Here is a 23,225-nt window from a genome sequence, read left to right on the forward strand (position 1 = left end):
TTGCCTGTGTAGTAGGGTGTTCGTTATTCGCACAATGGCTTTTCTTGCTGCTCCACTCTGAATTTTTAGTTCTGCCTTAAGAGAAATATATCTTCGAGCTTACAAACCTAGTAGTGGTGTTGGTAATAGTGTTGGAATTTTGTCAAAAAATTTAGAATTTAAATATTTCTTGAATTGTAAAACTGATTTTGATGTGGCTTTTGCTGCAATCGATGTAATTTTTTTAAATTAAGGGCGGATTAGATTTAGAAACGATTAATTCACTAGTTTGAAAGTAATTTTAGAGAAGAATTTTGTGTAAATTTTTTTTTTAATTTTTCCAAAATCTACTGAGCTGACGTACGGACATACTCATAGGAATAGTCAGATAGCTTCTTAAGTATGGAGAGTAGAGGTAAGGAGAACCGTCTTATATGGGGGGAAAGTTGAAAAAGTGTCCCGCTGTACCTCTACCCTCCATACTTCTTAAGACATCTTAGACATTAGCATCTCTCATCCAGTAAGAGCTACACCGGGATCACCGGGATGCCGGATCCTCTTGGCCAATACACGGCATCTCTATGAGAGATTTGTTTGCTTCTCTTGTGATCTTCTCAACGCTATTTGATGCTGGAGACAGCTTATTGAACCAATATTAATGGGAAGTCTGTAATGTAAATCATGGGGTTTCCAAATTATTAACTTCTTCTTTTATTATTGTTTTTTATTACCATTGCTCTTGTACTTTTTTTTTTTTTTAAAGAAAATTTCATATTAAACAATACAGAGTATAATTATATACAAGGTTATTGGGTCATAGAGACGATTGGTTTAGCCGCTCGAAAGTTATTTTGAAAAAACATGATTTTGACAAATTTTTTTTTTTTGGCTTTTTTTGGAATTTCTTAAAATCTATCGGGTCGAATCGATTCAAATTTTCATACGCACATACAGATATGCTAACGTCATCGTAAAATTAGTCAGAATAAGCTTCCCAGGACGTAAAAACGTCGATATCTGATGATAAAAACTCGATTTTCGAAATCGGGGTGAAACCAATAACTTTCCTATTTTTTTGAAAATTTTAAATTTTCTTAGCGGGAAGTTAAAAATGAAATGTGAAAAGTCACAAAACCCTTTGTTATTTAAATGAGAAATCTATCGTTAAAATGCGGAACGATTTAGTCTGAAAATTGAAAGCTAATTTTTGCTGTCTGATATTTTTTTTTTTGGATCATCAATTAAAAATTACGGTACGCTGCAAGAAAATAAACTAACTTGGTAAAAAATGGACAACCTGATGATTATACCTTGACAAAGTAACTATCTAAAGAGCTGTATTATGTTTTTATAAACCTAATAGATTAAAATTGCGTGTGACATGTAACTATGTTATATTAAAATTTATTTCTTATATCATGAATGCATCTTATCTTGAAATTATCAAACTGAATGTTTTAAATATTTAAAATTGTACAATATTCATGTCACAATTATCAACTGTCTGGTCGAGGTTTGCAGCTATAACATTTCTGTTTCTACATAGAGTTCGTTAGTTCCGTAAATAAGGTTTACGAAGAAAAATTTGAGTAGAAAAATTTTTCAAAATGAAAGAAAAAGTCAATTCATCAAAAATTTTTTACATCAATGATTTTAATAATCTAAAGAAAATTGATTATTCCGAAGACGATTCATTTACTACAAATATAGGCATGAGTAAAATTCAAGCAAAAACTCTGTTTCAAAAATATTATATCGATTTTGCTAGCTCTTCAAGTATTCATGGCTTTAATCACATGACAGCACCTCGGCGACATGTAATCGAACGGTAAAATTCAAAGATTCTTAAAAACTTTACCATATTTCAAAATTTTATTGTTCATGTTTTAGTTTTTTAGCCGCATTCTTTATAATTGGAGCGTTCATCAGTTTAATATTTTTATCATTGACATTCTGGCAACGTTATCAAGATTTCTCTACAGTAGTTGTTTTCGATCATGAATATCGACGATTCAAAATCACTCACCCAGCTGTGATAGCATGTCCAATAGTTCGCATGGATGAGAGTAAATTTCCAGAAGTTTTCAAAAAGTATAATTATAATACTCAAGTAATATTATTATATATTTAATATAATTATTTTTCACAGGTACAATTTAGCAAATACCACTGATAATAGATACTTCTTTCAATTCCTTTCTAATGCAACGTACTCCACATTTGATCAAACACCCGAGTTTACTGCTGTCGAACCTACGAAGTGGTTATCAATTTTAAATGATCTTAAGCCAGATGTCGATTATTCCTCTTCAGATTTAAACAAAGCTACATGGGTTGTTACTGAACAAGGATTTTGTCTAGCGTTTAATAATTATGTCAGTCCATATTCTTCAGTGGAGTAAGTATTTTAAAAACCTACTTATATAAGCCTATAAAATTTGTGTAAGTCAAAATTTTTATGGTTACATCTATAAGTGTAACATTTATATAATTAGTTAATTATGTAAATTGTGACCTAAACCGTCTCTTGCTTAGAAAAAGAAATTTAAAATAAGTCAAGACAACTTGAAAAGATATAAACGAATTTAATTTAAACTCTATATAAATATATATTTTGCATCGAAAAACTATTTCCGAATTCCTTTTCTTAATCAGAGTCATCTTTGATATCAATTTTAATTTTATTATTCTCACTCAGGTTAATTCGATAAACAATCATTAATTTTCAGATATTGGCAAAGCAACAATTGGACAATTTTACCACTTTCTGGTGATAATTTTTATAACTATAAAAATCGAGAAATACCAAACACTATCAAAATAAAAACTCATGATGTTATGGTAAGTCCAATATTATTTGACTATGCATTTCAATGGTATAATTTTTTTGTCAGTTCTAAATATCGCCGAAATAATTATTTTCACAGATCAGTATTTACTATCCTGGTTCAGCTGTAACTCTGGAAAACAAATTCTACAAGTCAATGCGCACAGCTATGTCCCAATTAACACTCTTTGTTGGTGAAATAAGTAGCTCAAATCAAGTTACAGAACTATCATTAAGACAACGGAAGTGCATGTTGTCCGATGAAGGTAAACTCAAAATGTGGCCAATTTATACTAAAGCAATGTGTTCTCTTGAATGTAGGTATAATAATATACTGAGAATTTGTGGTTGTTATCCACATTTTGCTAGACCTACAAGTAAGTGTTATGACACGACCATTTAACGATTGCTTTCTTTTTATTTATCAATTAATGAATTTATTCTAATATTTCAGACGGAATACCAATATGTGATTCCAACCAACTTCAATGCATTGGTAAGAATCTCGACAAAGTTCTGTCGTTGGAAGAATGTGATTGCTATGCAGATTGTGACACAACATTTTATCTTGAAGAATCATTCTCGACAATCGAATTGTAAGTTGTCTGAAAGTAACCTAAAGGAAGAAATGATAAATAAGTAATTCTATAAATACAAAATTTTTGCTAATCATAATGACATGATTTTTTTTTTGCAGAAAAAAAGGATCTCCAGCGGATGCAGTAGTAACAGTTACTATCGTATTTCCTACAGATAAGTTTAAACGTGAACAATTATTTGGATTCAATGATTTTCTAGGTAGTATTAATATGACTCATAAAAAATTTTGGTAATTATTTACAAGTGGGATCAACCCATGCTGGGCCATGTTAACCCCTCCCGTGCGGTGTGTTTTCATGCAGGGACAGGTATACGGTCAGTAGCAAAAAAGTAGTAATTAGGTGTAACTTAGGTGTAAATTAGAAGTAAATTTGCTACTTGCTACTTGTTACTTGCTACTTAATATTAAAAATTGATCATTTTTTATCAAATTGATCATTTTTTTTTAATTGATCGTTTTTTTTATGTACTTTTCAAAAAAAAATATATATCATAAACATCAAAAAAAGATAAAATAGAAATTTAATCCAAAAGCATGAAAGTCTATTTTTTTTCCAACTTTTAAAGGCAAAAAAGCATCGAAATCTTTATTTTTTTCTTTCACGACATTTTTTATCATAAATGCCCCGTAAAAATAAGCAGAATAAAAAAAATTGAAAAATGTTAACTTTTCACTTAATTATGGCCCAAAATAGGGTTGACCTACCTTGTAAATAATAACCAAAATTTTAGGCTGTGATAAATCTATTTTTAAAAATTTTATTTTTCTAATCACGTTTCAAATGAATTTTGGAATCATATAAAATAAATTTTCTAAATAAGAACGTACGACTAACTATTGCTGAAGCTTTACATTTCTCGATTTAGAATATTTTCCAAAAAGTGATGAGAAAAACAAAATTTCTTAAAATACATTTACTACGGTTTACCTTTGAAAGTGACCGAGAAACAATATTAAAACATATCAATTATGATTATTCAGCTTCTGTCGGAGGGGCAGCAGGACTCTTTTTGGGGGCATCCGTCATATCCTTCATGGAAATTTTGTATTTTGCTACATTACGTTTATGTTGGTATAAACAAAAATTCGATAAAAAAAATAAAACAGAATCGGTCACATGGTTCAATAAAATTAAATAGTCAAACATTCAAAAAATAATAATTATTATTATTGATAATATTTACAAATTAAATAATAAGTTACTTTAAATGTTCTTGTGACGACTATACACAAATATTTTATTTACAATTAATTATTGTTGAATATGATGGTCATTGGTAATACTTTGTAAAGATGTCACAATATCACCAATAGGAGATGTTAATTCAGTTTCGGCTGTAGAGAAGCATGTAATGAAAGCCTCTTTTTGAGATTTATTTGATAACTGCAAAATATTTATAACAAACATAAAATAGTTAAAATAGCAGAAAGTCAAATGTAAGCTTGCACATTTTTATGTCTTCGCTATTTAAGTAGTTGTATCACGCAAACTATAATGTACTAATTTTATTAGAATTTCAACTATCTCTTACTCAATTTTACCTATAAATAATTTCAAACATAATTTAAGAAGTTAATCTACTTTGGATGTATGAAAAATAACGCTATTTTTATAAATTTTTTTGAGAATACTGTTATGTTTATCCATATGAAACTTGTTAGGCTTAACAAAAACATTCATAAATAATAAAAAAATTTTTTATTGATTTTAACCAATTTTTTAGTGTATAATAAATGCCAGGTAAACAGGAGTCCTTAAAAAATAGGTTGGTGTGCGCTGTTGAAAAAATTTCAGAAACTTCTAAATAGATTCTTATAAAATTTCAATTGCATATTCTGTACACTTATCGTTATATCATGTAGCAGAATTAGTGAAAAATTGATATTTTTTGCGAAAAATCACGCAAAAAAAACTTATTTTCCATTTTATTATTTTTGCAGAAAAATTTATAATTCTGCAACGGGATATAGCGATAAGTGTACAGAATATGCAATTGAAATTTCAGAACAATCGATTCAGAAGTTTCTGAAATTTTTTCAACAGCGCACACCTACCTATTTTTTTTAATAGGTTCCTGTTTACCTGGTATTTTTACACTAAAAAGGGGTTAAAATCAAGAATATTTTTTCTTTTTTTTTGTAGTTTATGATTATTTTTGTTAAGTCTGATAAGTTTTATATATGGGTCATTCCATATCAAATCGACCAATAGTTGGAATCGACCCCTTTCAATTTGGATGAATTTTGGTGAAAAGTTTTCTTTTATCATAAAACGAAGTTCTGCCAAAGAACAAAAAATAAAAAAATGTTTTTCAAAAGATTAATAATATTTTAGAAACTGTGTTGTAACTATGAATTAAATTTATATTTAAATATTTAATAGCTTTTGTATAATTAATATTAATTCAGTTTTTTTTGTAGCAATCTTAAATACAGGTTCCATCTTTTCATCGCCTCGCACTTATCGAGAGAAACCGTACTATCTTTATTGCATTCACATCAACAAAGCTATTGCAGATGTTTGAATTTTTCTTAAACAAATGAAAATTTCTTAAAAAACACTCTGATAGAAAATAGATGATTAAATAATCTATCGAGTAGTAAGAACTTTTTTCTAAAATTTTTCTTTATTTAGAAGAAATTCACGAACATCTAATAGCTGGGATCGGCTCTTAAGGAAAACTGCAGTAATTATTTAGACGTTGAACAATTTAGTAGAACTAACGAAATCAAACCCGAAATTGTGAAAATTCGAAAAATTAATCCTCGAAAAGAAATTTTTTTTCGTAATTATTTTATCATTGATATAAAAAATGAAAAAAATGTAAAAATATTGAAAAATTATCGTATCACCGATAAACTTTGTCAAAACTTACAAATTTTTCAAAAATTCATAAAAAATATTTAAATTATAATATCATGACATCTTTTTCTTTGACTTGTTCAGTTCTTGATGATATTTTAGAATCTGTTCCAGCTATTGCAGCTATGTAGATTTCTCTTAAACAAAGAAAAATGTAAAAAATAAAAATTCTCTGCTCCTCGATAGATTATTTAATTATCTATTCTCTATCAGAGCGTTTTTTACGAAATATTTATCTGTTTAAGAAAAATTCATGAATTTGCAATAGCTTTGCTTTTGCGAGTACGACAAAGATAGTATGGTTTCTCTCGATGAGTGCAAGAAGAGAAAAAGATAGGACCCAAAATAATATGGTACTCTAAAAATTGATGTATGAAACATTTCAATAAAAAACATAACAAGAATTAAATTTTTTTACTTAAAATTTTTAAACTGCAATCGAAAAGCTTATTATCTCATATTTTTCCAATTATATTCATAAATCTACTGCAATAAAGAATAAAATGAAGAAAAAAAAAATTAAATAAGTTAATTTTTCAATTTTTTACACTCAAAGATTCTTAAAGTCTCATATCTAAACAATTACCAAATTTGAAAAAAAATTCTAAGAAAATAGATATGCAATTAAAACTACCTATTAAAAATTAATTTTTATCTGAGTTCAATTATAAGTACCTTTTGAAAAAAATCCAATGAAGAAATAAATAATATTTGTTTGTCTTCACACTCATATTTACCTCTTCTTGACTGTACATAAGGAAATCTAAAAAGTTTGTTAAAGAAAATATTTTATTTATGTCGTAAAGACTAAGAACAATTATAGTATGTCTCTACTTATTTTTAAAAATAATTTTTTTTTTTTTTTTTTTTTATTAAAGGATACAAAGCTCTGAGCCATGGATTTGTCGACGCACTAATAAAAAAACAGGATAAACACCAAGTGAATGTGAGTGCAGGCAAACTCTGAATAAAATTTGGTAAGCTAAATATTAACCAATCTTGGAAGAACGTGAGTTGATCAACATTGCTTGCAACTCGTTCACATATCTGAATAATTTTAAAAATTTTGTTCTATTGAAATTATTAAAAAATTAATAAAATACATACTTAATATGTAATCTTACCTTAAAAACAATTTTTACAATCAATTTTTGATGAGGTTGCTGAGGGGACAAAAACTCACTTATTACTTTAGTCAAAATTTCAAAAGGTGGAAAAAAATCTTCAAGAATTTCTATTAAAACAGAACTAAGAATTTTAACTTCGCTTAAATAACCTCGTTTTATTCTGTCAAATATAGCTGATGTTTTTTCTATTGTCATCATGAGAGCTTCAGGATTAATGTTTAGAAGTGATTGTTCCTTAGTTGAAGCAGTTGTTTCATTAATACGATCTGCTACTTCAACATACATACACGTTATCAGCAGTTTGAGAGATGGTATTATAAAAAAAACATTAGGTTGTTTTAATCTTTCTAAAGATAACTTTACTATTTGTTCAGATTCTCGTATTGTAACATTTTTTGTAGCAATTAGCCTTTCAAAGCCCTGAATGAGAGTTCGATGGAGAGCGACAGAAATAGTTGATGAACTAGTTAATGTAGATGCTAATTCTAATACTGCAAACGTTTCCGTATCTGATGATGTAGTTTCTTTAATGTGTTCGTGAAGAAAATATATCAATGCCCACAGTATTTGTTGGTGCTGTTCACATTGATTCAGAGTTATATCGTTAGATTGTTTAACATCTACATAATTTTGAATATAGTTGACAGCTATTGGATGAATCATGTTAATTGTTTCTTCACAATTAGCTTCAACTGCACTTTGTAATAAATACAAAATTCCGTGAAGAGTTGCTACTTGACAAGGAAAGTACTTTGATTTTAATCCTTGATCAATAACTTGTTTAACTTTTTCTAAGCTCTCAATATCTAACGGTATCAAAACAGCAGCAGCTTTACAAATAGCAAATGTCAATGAGTGATGCAAAATTTCATCGTCAATGGGATAAATCTGTTCCATTTCCCAGCAACTGTCAAACATCCATTGAAATTGGTTTCTTTCAACAAAAAGCTCTGAAATAGCTATGATACTCTTCACCACTTCATTTAATAATCTAGGAAAAGTATTTGCACATGGCGTCATCCAGCGACTGTAAAATTCAATTAAAAATCTTACACATGAATCCAAGTCAAGATAATTGCAAGCAAGTGACTGATTTCGTTTGTCTTTTAATTTGAGAACTGATGCTGAAAGCTTGTCTTCGTGAAGCGAGCACAAAGACCACAAATATTGAACTGAAAGTTGACTGTAGAAGAAGTAATCGTATCCACTATTTGCTTTATCTCGCTCAATATTTCCTCGCCCGAATAAATGTTCAGAATCAAGAGATTTTGTTATACTTTTAAATAAATCAGTATTCATACTAAATTCGTCCATATTTTCATATTGAGATGAAATAAGATTTTGAATTATATATAATCTTTGTGATGCTATTTTTTTGAGAGATAATGGTCGGTCTCGAGTATGATGCATTACACTACAATTTATTGGATATCCTGGATATGGAAGCATCAGTGTCTGTATTAATAATCTAGTGATTCCTTGTACAGCAAGTATTATAGCTTCAATATTTCCTTCATCATCTATTCCGTTAAATATTTTATTTTCACTGGATGATGAACTTAAAACACTTAGCAGGGCCATCCAGATTTCTTCAAACTGATGACGAGATGTCCATCCAAGCAACGTAATCCGATAAACAAATTGTCCCAATACATTTAAATCTTGTAAGAAATTTGATTCTGAAGTGGAAAGCAATAAAGGAAAATGACACATGGTAGTACCTGATCCTTCAATGTGCCATCCATGTTTCCATACCAGTGGGGGCGTTAGGACAAATGAATTAACTAATTCTTGACGGCTCATTATTACAACAAGTCTAATTATAGAGTTTATGCTGAAACTAGGAATAATCTGTTCTTTATTTTCAAAATGTGCTTTTTCTACCCAAATAATAAGACTAGCCATTTGAAGACAAGCACGAGCATATCCATTTGTAAACTCATTTTTTAAGGCTTCTGTTAAACTGCTATCATCTACTTTTGGCAAAAATTCTTGTTTACTTAAATAATTACTTGAGTTGGATAAATTTTTTGGTAAATGCCAAAACTCTACAAATTTCGTAAGATTATTAATAGCAGAGCAAACCCAAGTGTAGTGATTCTCATCTCCGAAAATTTGGCAAACTTCCCGGTTTTGAAGTATTTCAATAGAACAATTTAAACAAAGATCTAAATAATGAGGTTTGAAATAATTAACAGAATTATTATTGATATGAATCATCCAGTACATGACTTCTAAACACAGTGTAGAAAATTTAGCAAGCTCTTCATTAAACTTTAAATCAGTACACAAAATATCTTGATCGTTAAGTTGTCGAATAGATTTCATAATTATTGTCACAGCAGGAATAATTATAAATAACTTTTCACGATAAGCTTGATCTTCTATTAAAACTTTAAATCTTATTGCATATTGTACTTCTCGATCATCTGTAACACTACCCTGTACATTTGAATTATTTTCTATTAATTTATTTATACACTGCATATGACTAGATAAACATTGCTTTGCAGATAGATAAAGTGGTGATAAACATTTAGAGTATGATTGGTCCTCATTCCTTGGCTCGGAAAAATTATTATTACTCTTCGGAAAAACAATCCTATTTATGTAATTTTTTAAAGTTATTTGTACTCCAAGTTTTATACATTCTTTTAAAATTTTTAAATTAAATTCTTGTGACATTATAATTTTATCGCAACATTCGCGGTTAAGACTGCTTAATAGTTCAGCACATTCAGTAAATTCTACTGGCTGGCTAGCTTGGTTACATTTAAATCTCACTTGTGAAGTGAACCATTGCTCATCTAATTGAATATTCTTCAAAGTTTGTAAGTCAAAATTTTGATGGAGATCCTCGTTTATTGGAGGAATATGGTAAAACTTGATAACTAGCTTATTAATATGATCAACTAGTGTTGAATACTTTCGAGTCAATTTTGCAGTGTTGAAAATTTTAATTAAATTAGATAAATTTTCTCGTGATAATTGTTCAAAAACTTGATCAGAGTTGAAATCTAAAAGGATATTAATTTTCTTACATAATATTTTAGTAGCCATTTTCACAATAATTATACGAGAAGAAAAAATAAAGTTGGATATCAGAGTTAAAATTACTGCTCCGCTTTGACTTTCATGTGTGCAATCTAGTAATTGTAACAATTTTTTTATTAGCAATGGTTGAGAATAATCAAATCGCTTTATAGCAATTTCTTGTATAAATATTTTACTAATTTTTTCATTTTTCTGTATTTCACTTGTTACAAAATTTATTGTCGGTGACTCATTTTCAAGATGTATAATGTCTTCAGTATGATTCGATACTAACCACTGCAATAATTCGGTATCGTTCATATTATCACAAATATAATTACAGAATAATATGGTTGTGCATTGACGTAATAATTTTGAATTAATTTTTACAATCTTTCCATTATTTGATCTTGAAATACCATCATCTAAGTCATCTTCTTTGGAAAGTTTATTTTCTAAAAACTTAGACCAAAAACTTAGTTCATTATATTTTAAAATGGCCATCATGTGAATCCACTGTATCGCGACAAAAGGATTGTGTTTTGTTGAAATATCAAACATAAATTGATTCAATTGTTTCACCGGATGAATATTTTTAATTTTAACCATATCCATTGCCGTATTTGTAATTTTGCTATAATTTCCAGATTCAAATAGATAAATACATAATTGGAGAAAGAAAACAAGCTCATGAAAAAAACAACTATCTTGCGGCGATTTCATTAATTTATGATAATACTCCACTGAATTTATAATCAGATAAATTTTAGCAGCAGAAATTAATATAACTTTGAAAATAAATAAGGTGAATATTTCTTCTGGAGATGGCGAATTAGATTTGATATTAATTGCATTAAATGAATCAACGAGATCAGTATAAATAGAAGGAAAATCAAAAAGATTTATATTATCAATAAAATCTTTCATGCATACTGTAAACTCGGATAATCTTGTAAGAATATTTTCTTCTTTATTATACGATATAAGAGTCAAAAAAATGATGTTAACTCTTCCTAACCATCGTTCAAATTTAATTAAAGAATCTCCCTCTTCTGGCGGATCCATAAAAAATATCTTCAAAAGAGAATCTACAGGTCGTAAAACAACTGGAGAAATCACAGAAAATAATTTGATAAGAGCAATCATTACACTTTCACATTCGACTTTTATAAGCCCAGATGATAAAGCTGGTAGAACCGCATCTATGATCATTCTTGACCATTTTTTCCATTTTTCTTCACCATTTTCATCATGTCGACATTTTTGAAGACATTGAGCTAAAAGTAACAGTATTTGATCATATTCTACTAGTCTTAGCATCATTGACATCAAATATTCTCGTGTTGTGTCTAATTCAGTATTATCTGTTGTGTTTGTCGAAAACTTAGAACGTCTTAAAAAAATATCTTCAACAATTGGAATGATTGCAGGAATGCAATGACTTACAGGAGGCTGACCACTAGCTAATAATCCATCACATAATTTTATTACTTCTCGAATTTCAATAACCATCTTTGTATGGAATTTTTCATAGGAAAGATGAACGAAAAAAGTAAAAATTTTCGGCAATAAACGATCAACTTGCATAAGTTTTGATTCCTCAATAAAACTAAATTGGCTCAACACAAAATTAATGAAAGTCTTGTCAGTATCTAAAAGACAATAATTAACATGAAATTGAACTAATTGACTTAACAAACTTAAAACTTGACATTGACACGATACTGAGTTAGTAGTTGTGTATAAATTTAGAGATTTGATTACCATCGGTTCAAAGATGCGAATAAAAGTTGCAAAAAATGCTTTTTGATTGTTGGATTGAGTAAATGATTTAAATAACATGGCTAATTTATGACTTTGATCCTTTTGTTGAGTTAATTTGGAGCTTGTTGTTTTTTCTATATCATATTCATTATAATTGCAATTATTTCCCATTGACTTTATAAAATCCGTCATGTATTTTAACGGCTTTTGAACACAGCGTTCATGCAATCCTCTTCTGACATCTTCCGAATTACTTTTAGTAGCTTTATCTACGCTTTTAATATCGTCAAATTCACTCCATCTTACACTTAAATTCATTCCAAATAAACTTTTAAGCAACTGTCGTACACATTGAATTGTCATTGTAACTGAAAGAGAAAGCGTACTTTCAAGACAACGAAGTATTTCTTCGGTAACTTTTCGAGTTTCATAGGTACTTGCTATTTCTAATATTTGAGATAATACTTCTAGCGATGCATTCAGTAGACCTAAATACATTTGGCTTGCATCAGTGTCAATAGTCGAATTATAATTTAAATGTGCAGCTTGTAAAATCTCATATAACTTGACGTAATGCGGAATGTCATAAAAAGAATTTTCAGATTCTTTTCCTAGTTTGGAAGAATTCGTAAGACCCTTTTCACCCCGTTCTTTAGGCTTATGATCTGCTTGAGTTCCTAATTTTTTTCTAGGTGATATTGATTGTATATTTGGAAATGAAACAAAATTTGATTTACCATGGGAAGATGGGATTTGAATATCTTCAATAACATGAACGTAAATTTTTATAAGCCTCATTATATGTTTAAATAAAAGTTCAAAATAATTATTGATTTCCATATTATCAAATAAATTCCACAGTTTTGACGTGTTATCTAACGATTCTTTTTTTTCACTAATGTTGATAGTTTTTATATGTTTTAATGATATTCCAGAAAGCAAATTACCTGCTAAAGTGATTAAATTTTTGTGAGTCGCTAAATCTAAACTCACTGGATCTGAAGTAATCAATGAAAGAACAAGACTTAAAAGTTTAACGCTGATTGGCGATAGAGGATCATTTAGTAATAACATATCCATATTAGTATCATTATTAATGTTTCGATTACTTGAATATAATATCGGATTGTTTTTTATACTTAAGCTTTTAGGTAATTTGCAGTCCCATGCACCTGAAAATAAAGTTGTAGAATATACTTGGCTCAACTTACACAATGTCTGAAAACAGCCATACGATAAATGTTTTGACGAATGAGCAGGTAATTGTTCAATCAATAAACTAATCACAATGGACAGAGCATTTTCTACTTTTTTTTGATGATAAGGGCTCCAACATTTATCCACGTAAAAAGAATAATAAGGTTCTACTAATCCATTAACAAAAAAATTATACTCGGCATTGTATGCCGGAATTCCTTTTTGATTGATTGAAATTAGACGATTCAAATACTGATGCTCAGTGAAGCATGAAGCTTTATGAATTACTTCATCATCAAATTGATTTTCATAACATGCCACTTCAACAAATTTTACAATAGCACCACTTGTTTCTTGCCGAACTCGAGGATCCGGATCACTCAACAATTTTATAAATGTATTTAAAACTTCTTCTTGGAATTTTGAATTTTTAGTAAGATAGTTGATTGAAATATAGGGAAGTTCACTCAGCACTTGTACTAATTTCATTTTCACAAGAAAATATAAATTATCTGCCAAGGGTAAAAGCCGCCAAATTAATGTAATTCCTTGAATGCTATCTTCAGACTCAAGAAGAGATGATAAACAAATGTTGAGAGCAACAAGTGATTGACGACATGTTATTGCAGATTCATCATCTAAAGCCTAAAGAAGTGAATTAATTTGTTACTATCAAAATCAATTCTAGTTGACTAAAAAAATAATAAATACCTTTGCGAAAATTTTAATTAAATATTCCAACTGATGAAATTTACATTCACGCCTTTGTGAAAATTCAGCTTTAAACTCATTATATGAAACTTGATACTTGATGTAAATGGTATTTAAAAAATATCCAATTATCATAGGAACATTCCCTCGCAATTGTGGATCACAATGTTCGGCATACAACAAAACATCGGAAATCATTTGGTCATCTTTTTTGTTTACATCTAGTTTTTTTTCAAGTGTCATCAAAAATATATTTGGATAAAGTCCAACGATAGCACCAATACTTGTCAAAGCAAGTGATTTAACACTAACTCGAAACAGTTCATCAGGAACCAATTGACCTGGTGTTCCTGTCAGTAAAAAGGTTGATGACAAATAACGACAACAATATTTTAAAGGCACATCCGAATCATCAATAGATCCTATACTCAAACTTTTTTTTGTGTCATCAACGACATTCATAAAATTTGATTCATTAGATTCTAATATATTAATATCTTCTACATTCTTGATACATTTTACACTAATTTCTTCATCAACTCTATCTGAAATTTAAATCAATTTTTATAAGTGAAATGGACAGTATCACTGTAAAATAAAGATTGAACTTGTTATCTTTATTAGTAAAGACATTATAAGGTATTAGTTATTTAGATTTATAACTAATGGATAATATAGACCTAAATCAGTAATTAATCCAAACTTATATATTTAAAATTTTTATACTGTTACTAAATTTACCGTCATTTGAAGGTAAAGTGATATTTTCGTCGACAGATACAATTTTACTATCATTTACGCTAATCCCATTACTAGATGTAAGTATAGTAATTAATTCTTGATTGCTGGTGCGTAAAAGTTGAACTAAAGTTTCTAAGCCAGCATTAACAACATTGTGATCTGAATGCCACTGTATAAACCGTAAACATAATTTATATATTTGTAGAAGACTATCACATTCATCATGATTAAAATCTGAATTTTCATTATATAAATTATCAATGTAGGGTAACATTATTCGAAGACAACCTAAAGACCCTACCACAAGATGAGAACTTTCTCCAACATTTGATATAGTTATCATTGAATCTGAAAAAGAAGAATAATTTTATTGAAAAATAAATCTTACTATAGCATAATAATAATTAAGTAGTTGTAATAATTTATATAATTACCTATAAGATAACGTATAACATAAAATAAAGATATTTTAGGTTTGTGACAATAAATACATGTTGTTAAAATCATATTAGCTGCACATCGTCGAAAAAATGCTTGTGATGAAGATAAATTTGGATAAAAAGCTTTTAGTAAAGTCTAAAAAATTAATTATTTTGTTTTATTGAATTATATAAATATTAAGAATTATTTTATGTTGCAATTCATATTGCACATACCTTTACATCTCTATCTGACATAAATATTCCTAAACTTTTGAATATTGATGGCAAGGATTGAGATAACGTTTCTATTAATGACTCTTCAGTTCTTTGAGAAATATTTACAATACATGGAATTAGGTTTGAAATATATGGTTTGCCTTTAGCAGGTCTTATTGTATGACTTAAATGTCCAAAATGATGTAAAGCTGCACGTAAAGAATGACAATTACCGTTTTTGTGGATTTCATTGTAAAATTCAAACTGAATTTTTAAAATATTCCCATCCGATATTGACTAAAAATTAATTAATTTATTACTTAAATTTAAGTGCAAAAATACTAAATATTCTTTTAAAAAATATAAGAAATAAACTAGTTACTCTTATTATTTTGTTGAGACATTCATCAGCGACTGATCTAACATCTGCATTCATATCAGCACAAACATCTAATAAAGTTCTTACTGACATGCTAAGAATTTGTGAAAAATTACGAGCACTTCTGACGGATGCACAACTAATTCCATTAGCTATAGTTGAACAATAATTCATCTTTTCTTCCTTTCTGTAATCAAATATCAGTTTAATTATTGATTGACAAATGTAAGTAAAATATTTTTTTGTTTTGTCATAATTAATTACCTCAATCGCAGATCAGCATGTTCATCATCCTGGTGTGAATTAAGGCTTTCTATGGCCTTCATAACACTATTTAGACTTGCCATTTTTTATATTTTTATATTGTTATTTTTGCTAAAATACTCAGATACAACTCATTTTGATGTTGAATTAAAATAACAATTTATGCCACCATTACTGATTACATATATAAATTACTACATCATAAGTAAACAACATTGATATTATTACAATCATTTTCTTTGATTAAAACAGTATCAACAACTCTTTTGGAACACTTAAAGTATTCATCAGTATCATAAAAGGATATTATTTTTTTACCTTTGACATCAATATTCTTATAAAGTAACCATATTAACCAAAATTCAGCCAAATAATATTGTTTTCACAATTTAAATGTTCTTATTGATGTTACAGCGGATAATTTTAATTTTTTTACGTCTGCAAGATTTTGAGGCTAAAACATATAGATAATAACAAAACATTGAATTTATATGATGTCAAGTGTCCACTAGTAGCGCTGGCTGTCCTCAGTCAAAAATAATAAAAGTTTTATCAACTCAATAAATTGGATTGCAGTCAACTAGTCAGATTGACAACATTCCGAATTAATAAATTACTAGAACTTAGAAAGTAAATATTAAATGTAATTTAAAATAATTAATTTTACAAATTTTAAAATTCCGAAAAATATAATCTTAAATAAAGAAAAATCTAAAGCTATATTAATAGAATCTTTCAAAGTCACAAAGTCTCAATAAATTAAAAAACATAACAACGAAAATTTATGCATCAAAATGAATGAACAGACGAACACTCATTTAGCCAGAGAAAAATGTAAATAATTTTATAATTGAATTAGAAATTTTTTTAATTAATTTTAAATTAATTAATTTTGAAAATTAATTTTATTTTAATTTACAAGCATGTATGGAAAACACTCAAATTTCATGATTGTAAAGGTGGACCATCTAAGAAAAACTTCCAATTTTTTGGATGAGTAATTTTCGGCCGAATCATTATTCGGATAGGTGAGTATTCGGATGAATATACGTCTGAACAACCCTTTTTCGAAATCAAATTAATTTTAACTCTTGAGGAATATAAGATTTATATTTACTTTTATTCGATAACCCGGTGTTTTATAATTTACAAAATTGTTTTTCGGCTGTTATTCTATTTAAGCTAATGTATTTTATAAACTTTGAATGTAGCGGAATTTTAAATTTTCTAGAGTCTTAATAATTTGGAATGTTGTCGATCTGACTAGTTGACCGCAACCCAATAAATTGTCAAATTTTTCTGAAACTCAAAATATTTATTTAATACTATCAATCCTTTACTCTATATAATAGTTCTTAATAATAAGACCCGAAATGTATTCGGTAACATTTATAGTTAAGAAACCATCAACTATCATTTTTAATTTTTTTTATTAACTCCATAAAATTTTTTTATAGAAGATAGAAGTGAATGAATAAACGAAGAATACTAAATTTTTTACTTTTTTCTTTATAATTCTCTAACCCATTAGTTCTAACCCATTCGTTACACAGAAAATTTAAAATCAACCGCCATTTTTTTCAGTTTTGACACCAACATGGTTGCTAGTCGTATGAAAATTCGCCATTACTGTAGTTCTTTCGCCCGGGAGTATCAAAATACTAGGTTTCAGCGCGGGAAAGGAATCTTTTTTAAATAAAACAGTTTTATGTAACCGTTATTTAATTTTGATCAAAATTATTTGGTTGGTTTCAATTTATTATTTAAGTTGACAAAAGATATCAACCCAAGCGGCACAAATTTTTTTTTGTTAATGTTTTGTTGAATTTAAGTTGACGATTATTAATTTTTCAACTTCTTATTGAGTGAAATCTATGAAAAAGTCAACATTTTTTTTTGTGACGCTTGGGAAATGGCTTCAAAGTATAAAATTGAGGTTGACAATGACGTGATCTTAATAATCTAAGCTCTCGAAGAGAAGTGTCGTTACATAGTTTTTCCGATGAGCTTCAAACTCCATTCTTCTCCCACCATAATTTCCATACATACATCCACTCCAAGGAATACATAATAAGTACCCATATTTTCTACTACACATAAATGATCCTTAGACACCAATACCCCAAGCGTCACAAAAAAAAAATGTTGACTTTTTGGGAGATTTGATTTAAAAAGAAGTCAGAAATTTATAATTGTCACCTTAAATTTTATCAAAACATCAACAAAAAAAAATTTGTGCCGCTTGGGATGTGTATTTTCTGTTATATATTTATATATTATTTATTTCAGCTTATTAATTAACTTTTAATAATACAGTCGTTATGTTTTATTTAACTATTTTTAATAATTTAACAGACCTTTTTAAAAACTATATATTAAGTTATATAACGTAAATTATTTTTACTTTAGAACAAGGGTTTATTGAATTTCAGACGTGTCTTTTATGACTTTTACGCATAGAGTTTCAAGTTTCATGTGGCGAGAAATAGTCCTGGAATTGCTCAAGTACTTTTTATGGGTTCTGAGAACTCGGCTACAATGTTCTTTTGTATCGAAATATAAATTTTTATTTTATTTTTTTTTATAAATAAAACTGAGTTATCTAAACGATGTTTATTACAATTAGTAAAAGTAAAAGCATTAAATAAATGATTTAAATATTTATTTTGAACTTAAAATTAAATTAATTTTAATTGTATATTTTGTTATTTGAATTCCCGCTCTCATAACAGGTAGCGCCACCTGCTGGATACAACTAGATGCGTCACAACTTGTGACTCACGAGTCTAGTACGTCGTGATGCTCGTGACGCTTGATGCTTGATAAGAAAATCGTCATTACGTCATTTCCGACAGTAAATATACCTATATTAGGATTTTTTCTGAATTTTCATTTTTATTTAACTATTTAATAAGCTTGGGAATAACAAAAAAAAAATATAAAGCCTCTAAAAAACTTTTCATACTTTTTTTTTAGTCATTTGATTTTCATTACTATAAAAATGAAATTTCTGAAAATCCGAAGTACTGGTCAGCCATAGACTTGTTTTGACTAAACACGTCATAGCGTTGTATTTATCAGAGCAAGTACATATCTATATGAATCTTAACTATGTATGTACACATAACAAGTTTTTCTCAATTACTCGAGCGGTGTTTTTATGTATAATTACACCACACCACGTTTTCTTGAATTTTCAATTTTAAGAGTATTTTATTAGTCAACGTGTGTTATTTTCATCGTGAGTAGTTCAATATTTGTATAGTTATTCGAACATATATAATTAAAATTCAATATTCAGTGGGTTGTATTTAAAGTTTTGATTTGAAAAAACGACCGGTTCGTTTTAATTAATCACTCAAAAATATCTAATAAGGTAATTAAAAAAGAAAATTATAGTCGTAAAAAAAATATCAAATAAATACCAATTTTTTTATTTATGCTAAATCCACTAATAATTTAATTTGATGTTCTTGTAAGTAGAAAGCGTCTAAATAAATAGACTTATTTTTTTATTACATCTTACAGACTATTAATAAAGTCATGCAGAAGTCTTCAAAAGTTCATCAAGACGACGATAAAAATAATTCGGAGGTACAAATCATCGGTTTCTCGAAAAACACTAATACCAATGAACAATTGGCTTCGAAACAATCGAATATAGCAAGGTTAGTATTGTCTTTCTGGTAATCTCATTATATTCATTGATTTTTTTATTTAATGAACTCTTATGATGAGTCGTTAAAACACATTACATAAATGAATATACAGTGGGTTAGAATATATTTACTAATTCATAATTGGCTCATTTAATTATAAAAATTATAATAAAATAATTATATGAACAAGAGATAAATTTTGTTGAAATTAGATCTGTAAAACTGTATAGTTATATTACAGTAATCTAAAAATTCACGAAATTTCTGAATTTTAAGTGTCTTTATTGACATAATTTTTTAAATTGTATCTTCGACATTGCAAAGACTACGAACAATTACTCATAGATCGTAGAAAATGAAAATTATGTTCCAAAGCTTCAAATAAGTCGAGAAAGTTCTTCTATTTCTTAATATATATTAAATACAACTAAATTAGCGTTTACTCGACTGTCTGATTAATTGCTCGACATTAACTGCTGACTTAATATAATTAAATGTAAACTCCAGTAGTATGATAAAGAACTTACTTCAGCTCAAAAAGTTATTTAAACTCTGAGAACGTAATCTACCCTTGAAAAGTAAAAACTCTAAAATAAACTCTCAAAATCTTCTTTTTGATTTTTTATGAATGTGCATAATTTTTACTTATATATGTCATTGTATTCACGAAAATAAACTTATAACATTACCTATTTACATTACATTAATCATCTCTCTGTTATAAGACAAAAATACTAAACAATCTATCAAACTTATATGTCGACGTTCTGATTAGCAAATTGTTTAACTCGAAATTTCTTTAAAAGCGATTTTTTGACATTTTCAAAAAGCAGTAGTTCAAATACATATCATTTAGGTAATCTAAATAAAAATATTATACATATTAAGAGATATTGAATTGATTTTCGGATAAAAATTTTTTTAACTTACCGTTTTTTCGCACAAATGGAGGATTTTTTGAATGAGGATATTACCTTTTATTTAGTTATCTGAATCTGTATTATTCATATTGATAAATCTGAATTTTTCAATTTCAGGCTTGGTTCTGCTGACAATAATCAACGGAGTAATTTGCCAAAGAATTTTAAGGTAATTAAGAAATAAAATGATTCATAAGTGAAAAGTTTCTCTTATGCTCTTTTTTTTCTATTTACTTTATTAACTTAATTGTTTTGCTATTTGAAGTTAATATTATTTTCTTATCATAGAGCAAGTTACCAACAAGTGCCACCAAGTCCAAATCATTGAAGACATTACCAACTTCAAGCAGTATGGATTCTCAAGCTTTTAATAAAGGTGATAAAATTTCGACTCCGGCAGCATCCTCTACTGACAATTTAAAAACTCGCTCATCAATTAAAACACAAAATCAAGAAACAAAAGAGCCGACAGTTCAGTCTAAGGGGAGTAAAAAAGATTTGTCTAAACACAAAAACAAACATGAAGATAATTCAGAAAAAGAGCCAAAAACTCAAAATGAAGCTGTAACTTCGAATGTTAACGGTTCTAATAACGAATGCGAAATAATAATATCAGAGCAACCACAACAAAAAACAACAGAAGAAAATTCGACGAAAGACAACAATGATGATAAAGTAAATTTGATCGAAACACAGGATAATACAGACAATCAGCTAACAACTGAATGCAAAGGTGAATTAAAGAAAAATTCAAACGGCTATGAAATAAGCGATGATACAAATGATAAATTGCAAGAAGACCAATCCGTTACTGCGGTAAATAAAAATATTGAAACGGTAGAAACAGAACGTAGTGCAGTGTCAATTTCTACCAACACTGAAAATTTACCTAGCAATGATAATCAATCACAGTTAGATACTGTCGAATCCACAACATCAGAATCGGTTCCAACAGAAAAAGAGCAGTCGAACAAGTTCGAAGATAATTTTCAAGCTAAAGAAGATGATGTATCCTTCATTTCCTATAACTCGACTATAATGTTGAAAGACGTGCAAATAAAACTGAATGATTGTCTTAAAGATAATTCAAAATTAATGGATGTCACGGATCCAAATGCTTCGATGTCAGAGTCGTTCAGGGACCTGTCATTTGGTCGCACATTGCGAAAAATATCTGGAAGGAATTCCATAGGACGTTTAAAGCATGTAACTTTACGTCAACGTCAAATGTCTCCTAATGATTCACTTTTTGTTAACACTTCAAATGTGTCGTTCTCCCATGATCGTTCCACTTTTATGTCTGAACTCTCAGATTCTCCAGATCCAAACAGTAGTCGATTAAACAGAAAACGCAAGTTGACTGAAAATGACCATTCTGTGAAAAAATTCAAAACTGATCAAAATTACAGTATATTGAATACTTCACTTGAATATTTAAAAAATCTCAGAAAACCTATTCAAGTTTCTACACCCAAGGCGCAGGGATACAAATTCGAGTATGATAAGAAACCTAACAATAGTGATAGTACAACTGACATTGCAGAAGAAGCTACTGAAACTAAAAAATGGTGTCTCATCATGTGAGACAAAGTATATATTATTAATATATATAACATCATTTATAAAAATTTGTAAAATTTTAATGAAACTGAGATATTTTAATAATCGGTTTTAACGATTAATACATTACTTATATTTTATTTTTCATTCATACCTAAGTTTTCATACATAATTAAAGTAGCTTCCTCAAATCAGTAATTGCAATTAATCTAAGAACTGAAATAAATATACGATTTTTATAATTGATATCATATGACATATACTTAGCTTATCTCTAAACTTTATACTTTATATTGTATAAAAATAAAAAAAAAATATCAGTAAATTTTTAATATTATACATTTATTCAAAAAATTATTTTAATAGTAAAGTAAAATTTACAACTACAACAAAAATAAATACTTTTAAATAATTGACAATTTATTATTAATCATTTAATTTTTTAATATATTTTATTTAATTTTACTAACTTACTAAGGCTTTATGAATAGAAAACCGTTTATAAGATAAATTAACGAAAACCGATTGACTTACTTTTATAAAATAAGTTCTGGCTTTTTGATTATGAAAATTATTTCCTAAAATAGTATCTATTATCCAATTAAATAACAGTTTCCCTGTAAAAAGTTGCGCCAAGATCACGTTCATAAGACTTATCTCAATAATATTTGCTCTTTACAACAAAAATAGGACTAATTTCAATAACTTTCATTCTTGAAAAAAAAATGTGATATACAAAAAAAATACCAAGAAACCGTTATAATTTGAAAAAAATTTTGTTAAAAATTTAAAAATTAATAAAAAAAATTTATTTAATCGTCCTTGATGTTCGTCATTAAGTACCCTGAATTTTTTCAGAATTGATGAATATTCTTTTAATGCATACAAATATTATAAGTTAACCAGTAAAATGCATAAATATAATTAATGAATTATTATTTAATGAAAGTTTCGCAAAGCTG

General features: G+C 28.0%; 3 protein-coding genes across 6 annotated transcripts; 2 read left to right on the plus strand and 1 right to left on the minus strand.

Moving 5' to 3' along the window:
- The first annotated feature begins 79 nt into the window (after nucleotides 1-79).
- Nucleotides 80-5,292, plus strand: LOC123262804 (pickpocket protein 11-like). Of its 2 annotated transcripts, XM_044725236.1 has the most exons (9): nucleotides 80-1,298; nucleotides 1,526-1,807; nucleotides 1,870-2,070; nucleotides 2,129-2,377; nucleotides 2,709-2,820; nucleotides 2,907-3,183; nucleotides 3,261-3,402; nucleotides 3,504-3,604; nucleotides 4,389-5,292. In XM_044725236.1, the coding sequence occupies exons 2-9, from the start codon at nucleotides 1,587-1,589 to the stop codon at nucleotides 4,544-4,546; spliced, it is 1,461 nt and encodes a 486-aa protein (XP_044581171.1). In that variant the 5' UTR covers nucleotides 80-1,298; nucleotides 1,526-1,586; the 3' UTR covers nucleotides 4,547-5,292. The 2 variants fall into 2 exon arrangements, with proteins under 2 accessions (XP_044581171.1, XP_044581169.1); XM_044725234.1 differs by having other exon boundaries at nucleotides 80-1,807.
- On the minus strand, nucleotides 4,554-16,669 carry LOC123262781 (huntingtin). 2 transcript variants are annotated; one of them, XM_044725196.1, is made up of 11 exons: nucleotides 16,443-16,669; nucleotides 16,125-16,271; nucleotides 15,864-16,047; nucleotides 15,500-15,778; nucleotides 15,278-15,419; nucleotides 14,844-15,191; nucleotides 14,103-14,647; nucleotides 7,395-14,036; nucleotides 7,154-7,317; nucleotides 6,946-7,033; nucleotides 4,554-4,791 (listed from the first exon to the last, which is right to left on the minus strand). In XM_044725196.1, the coding sequence occupies exons 2-11, from the start codon at nucleotides 16,205-16,207 to the stop codon at nucleotides 4,660-4,662; spliced, it is 8,607 nt and encodes a 2,868-aa protein (XP_044581131.1). In that variant the 5' UTR covers nucleotides 16,208-16,271; nucleotides 16,443-16,669; the 3' UTR covers nucleotides 4,554-4,659. The 2 variants fall into 2 exon arrangements, with proteins under 2 accessions (XP_044581131.1, XP_044581130.1); XM_044725195.1 differs by having other exon boundaries at nucleotides 14,835-15,191.
- Nucleotides 16,670-19,145: 2,476 nt separating this feature from the next.
- LOC123262803 (tanabin-like) lies at nucleotides 19,146-22,519 on the plus strand. Of its 2 annotated transcripts, none has more exons than XM_044725233.1 (4): nucleotides 19,146-19,365; nucleotides 19,653-19,792; nucleotides 20,821-20,872; nucleotides 20,992-22,519. In XM_044725233.1, exons 2-4 carry the CDS (start codon nucleotides 19,668-19,670, stop codon nucleotides 22,285-22,287), a joined length of 1,473 nt encoding a protein of 490 aa, XP_044581168.1. In that variant the 5' UTR covers nucleotides 19,146-19,365; nucleotides 19,653-19,667; the 3' UTR covers nucleotides 22,288-22,519. The 2 variants fall into 2 exon arrangements, with proteins under 2 accessions (XP_044581168.1, XP_044581167.1); XM_044725232.1 differs by having other exon boundaries at nucleotides 19,148-19,500.
- Nucleotides 22,520-23,225: the final 706 nt, after the last annotated feature.

Source organism: Cotesia glomerata, linkage group LG4, assembly GCF_020080835.1.
Source record: "Cotesia glomerata isolate CgM1 linkage group LG4, MPM_Cglom_v2.3, whole genome shotgun sequence".
Lineage (NCBI taxonomy): Eukaryota > Metazoa > Arthropoda > Insecta > Hymenoptera > Braconidae > Cotesia > Cotesia glomerata.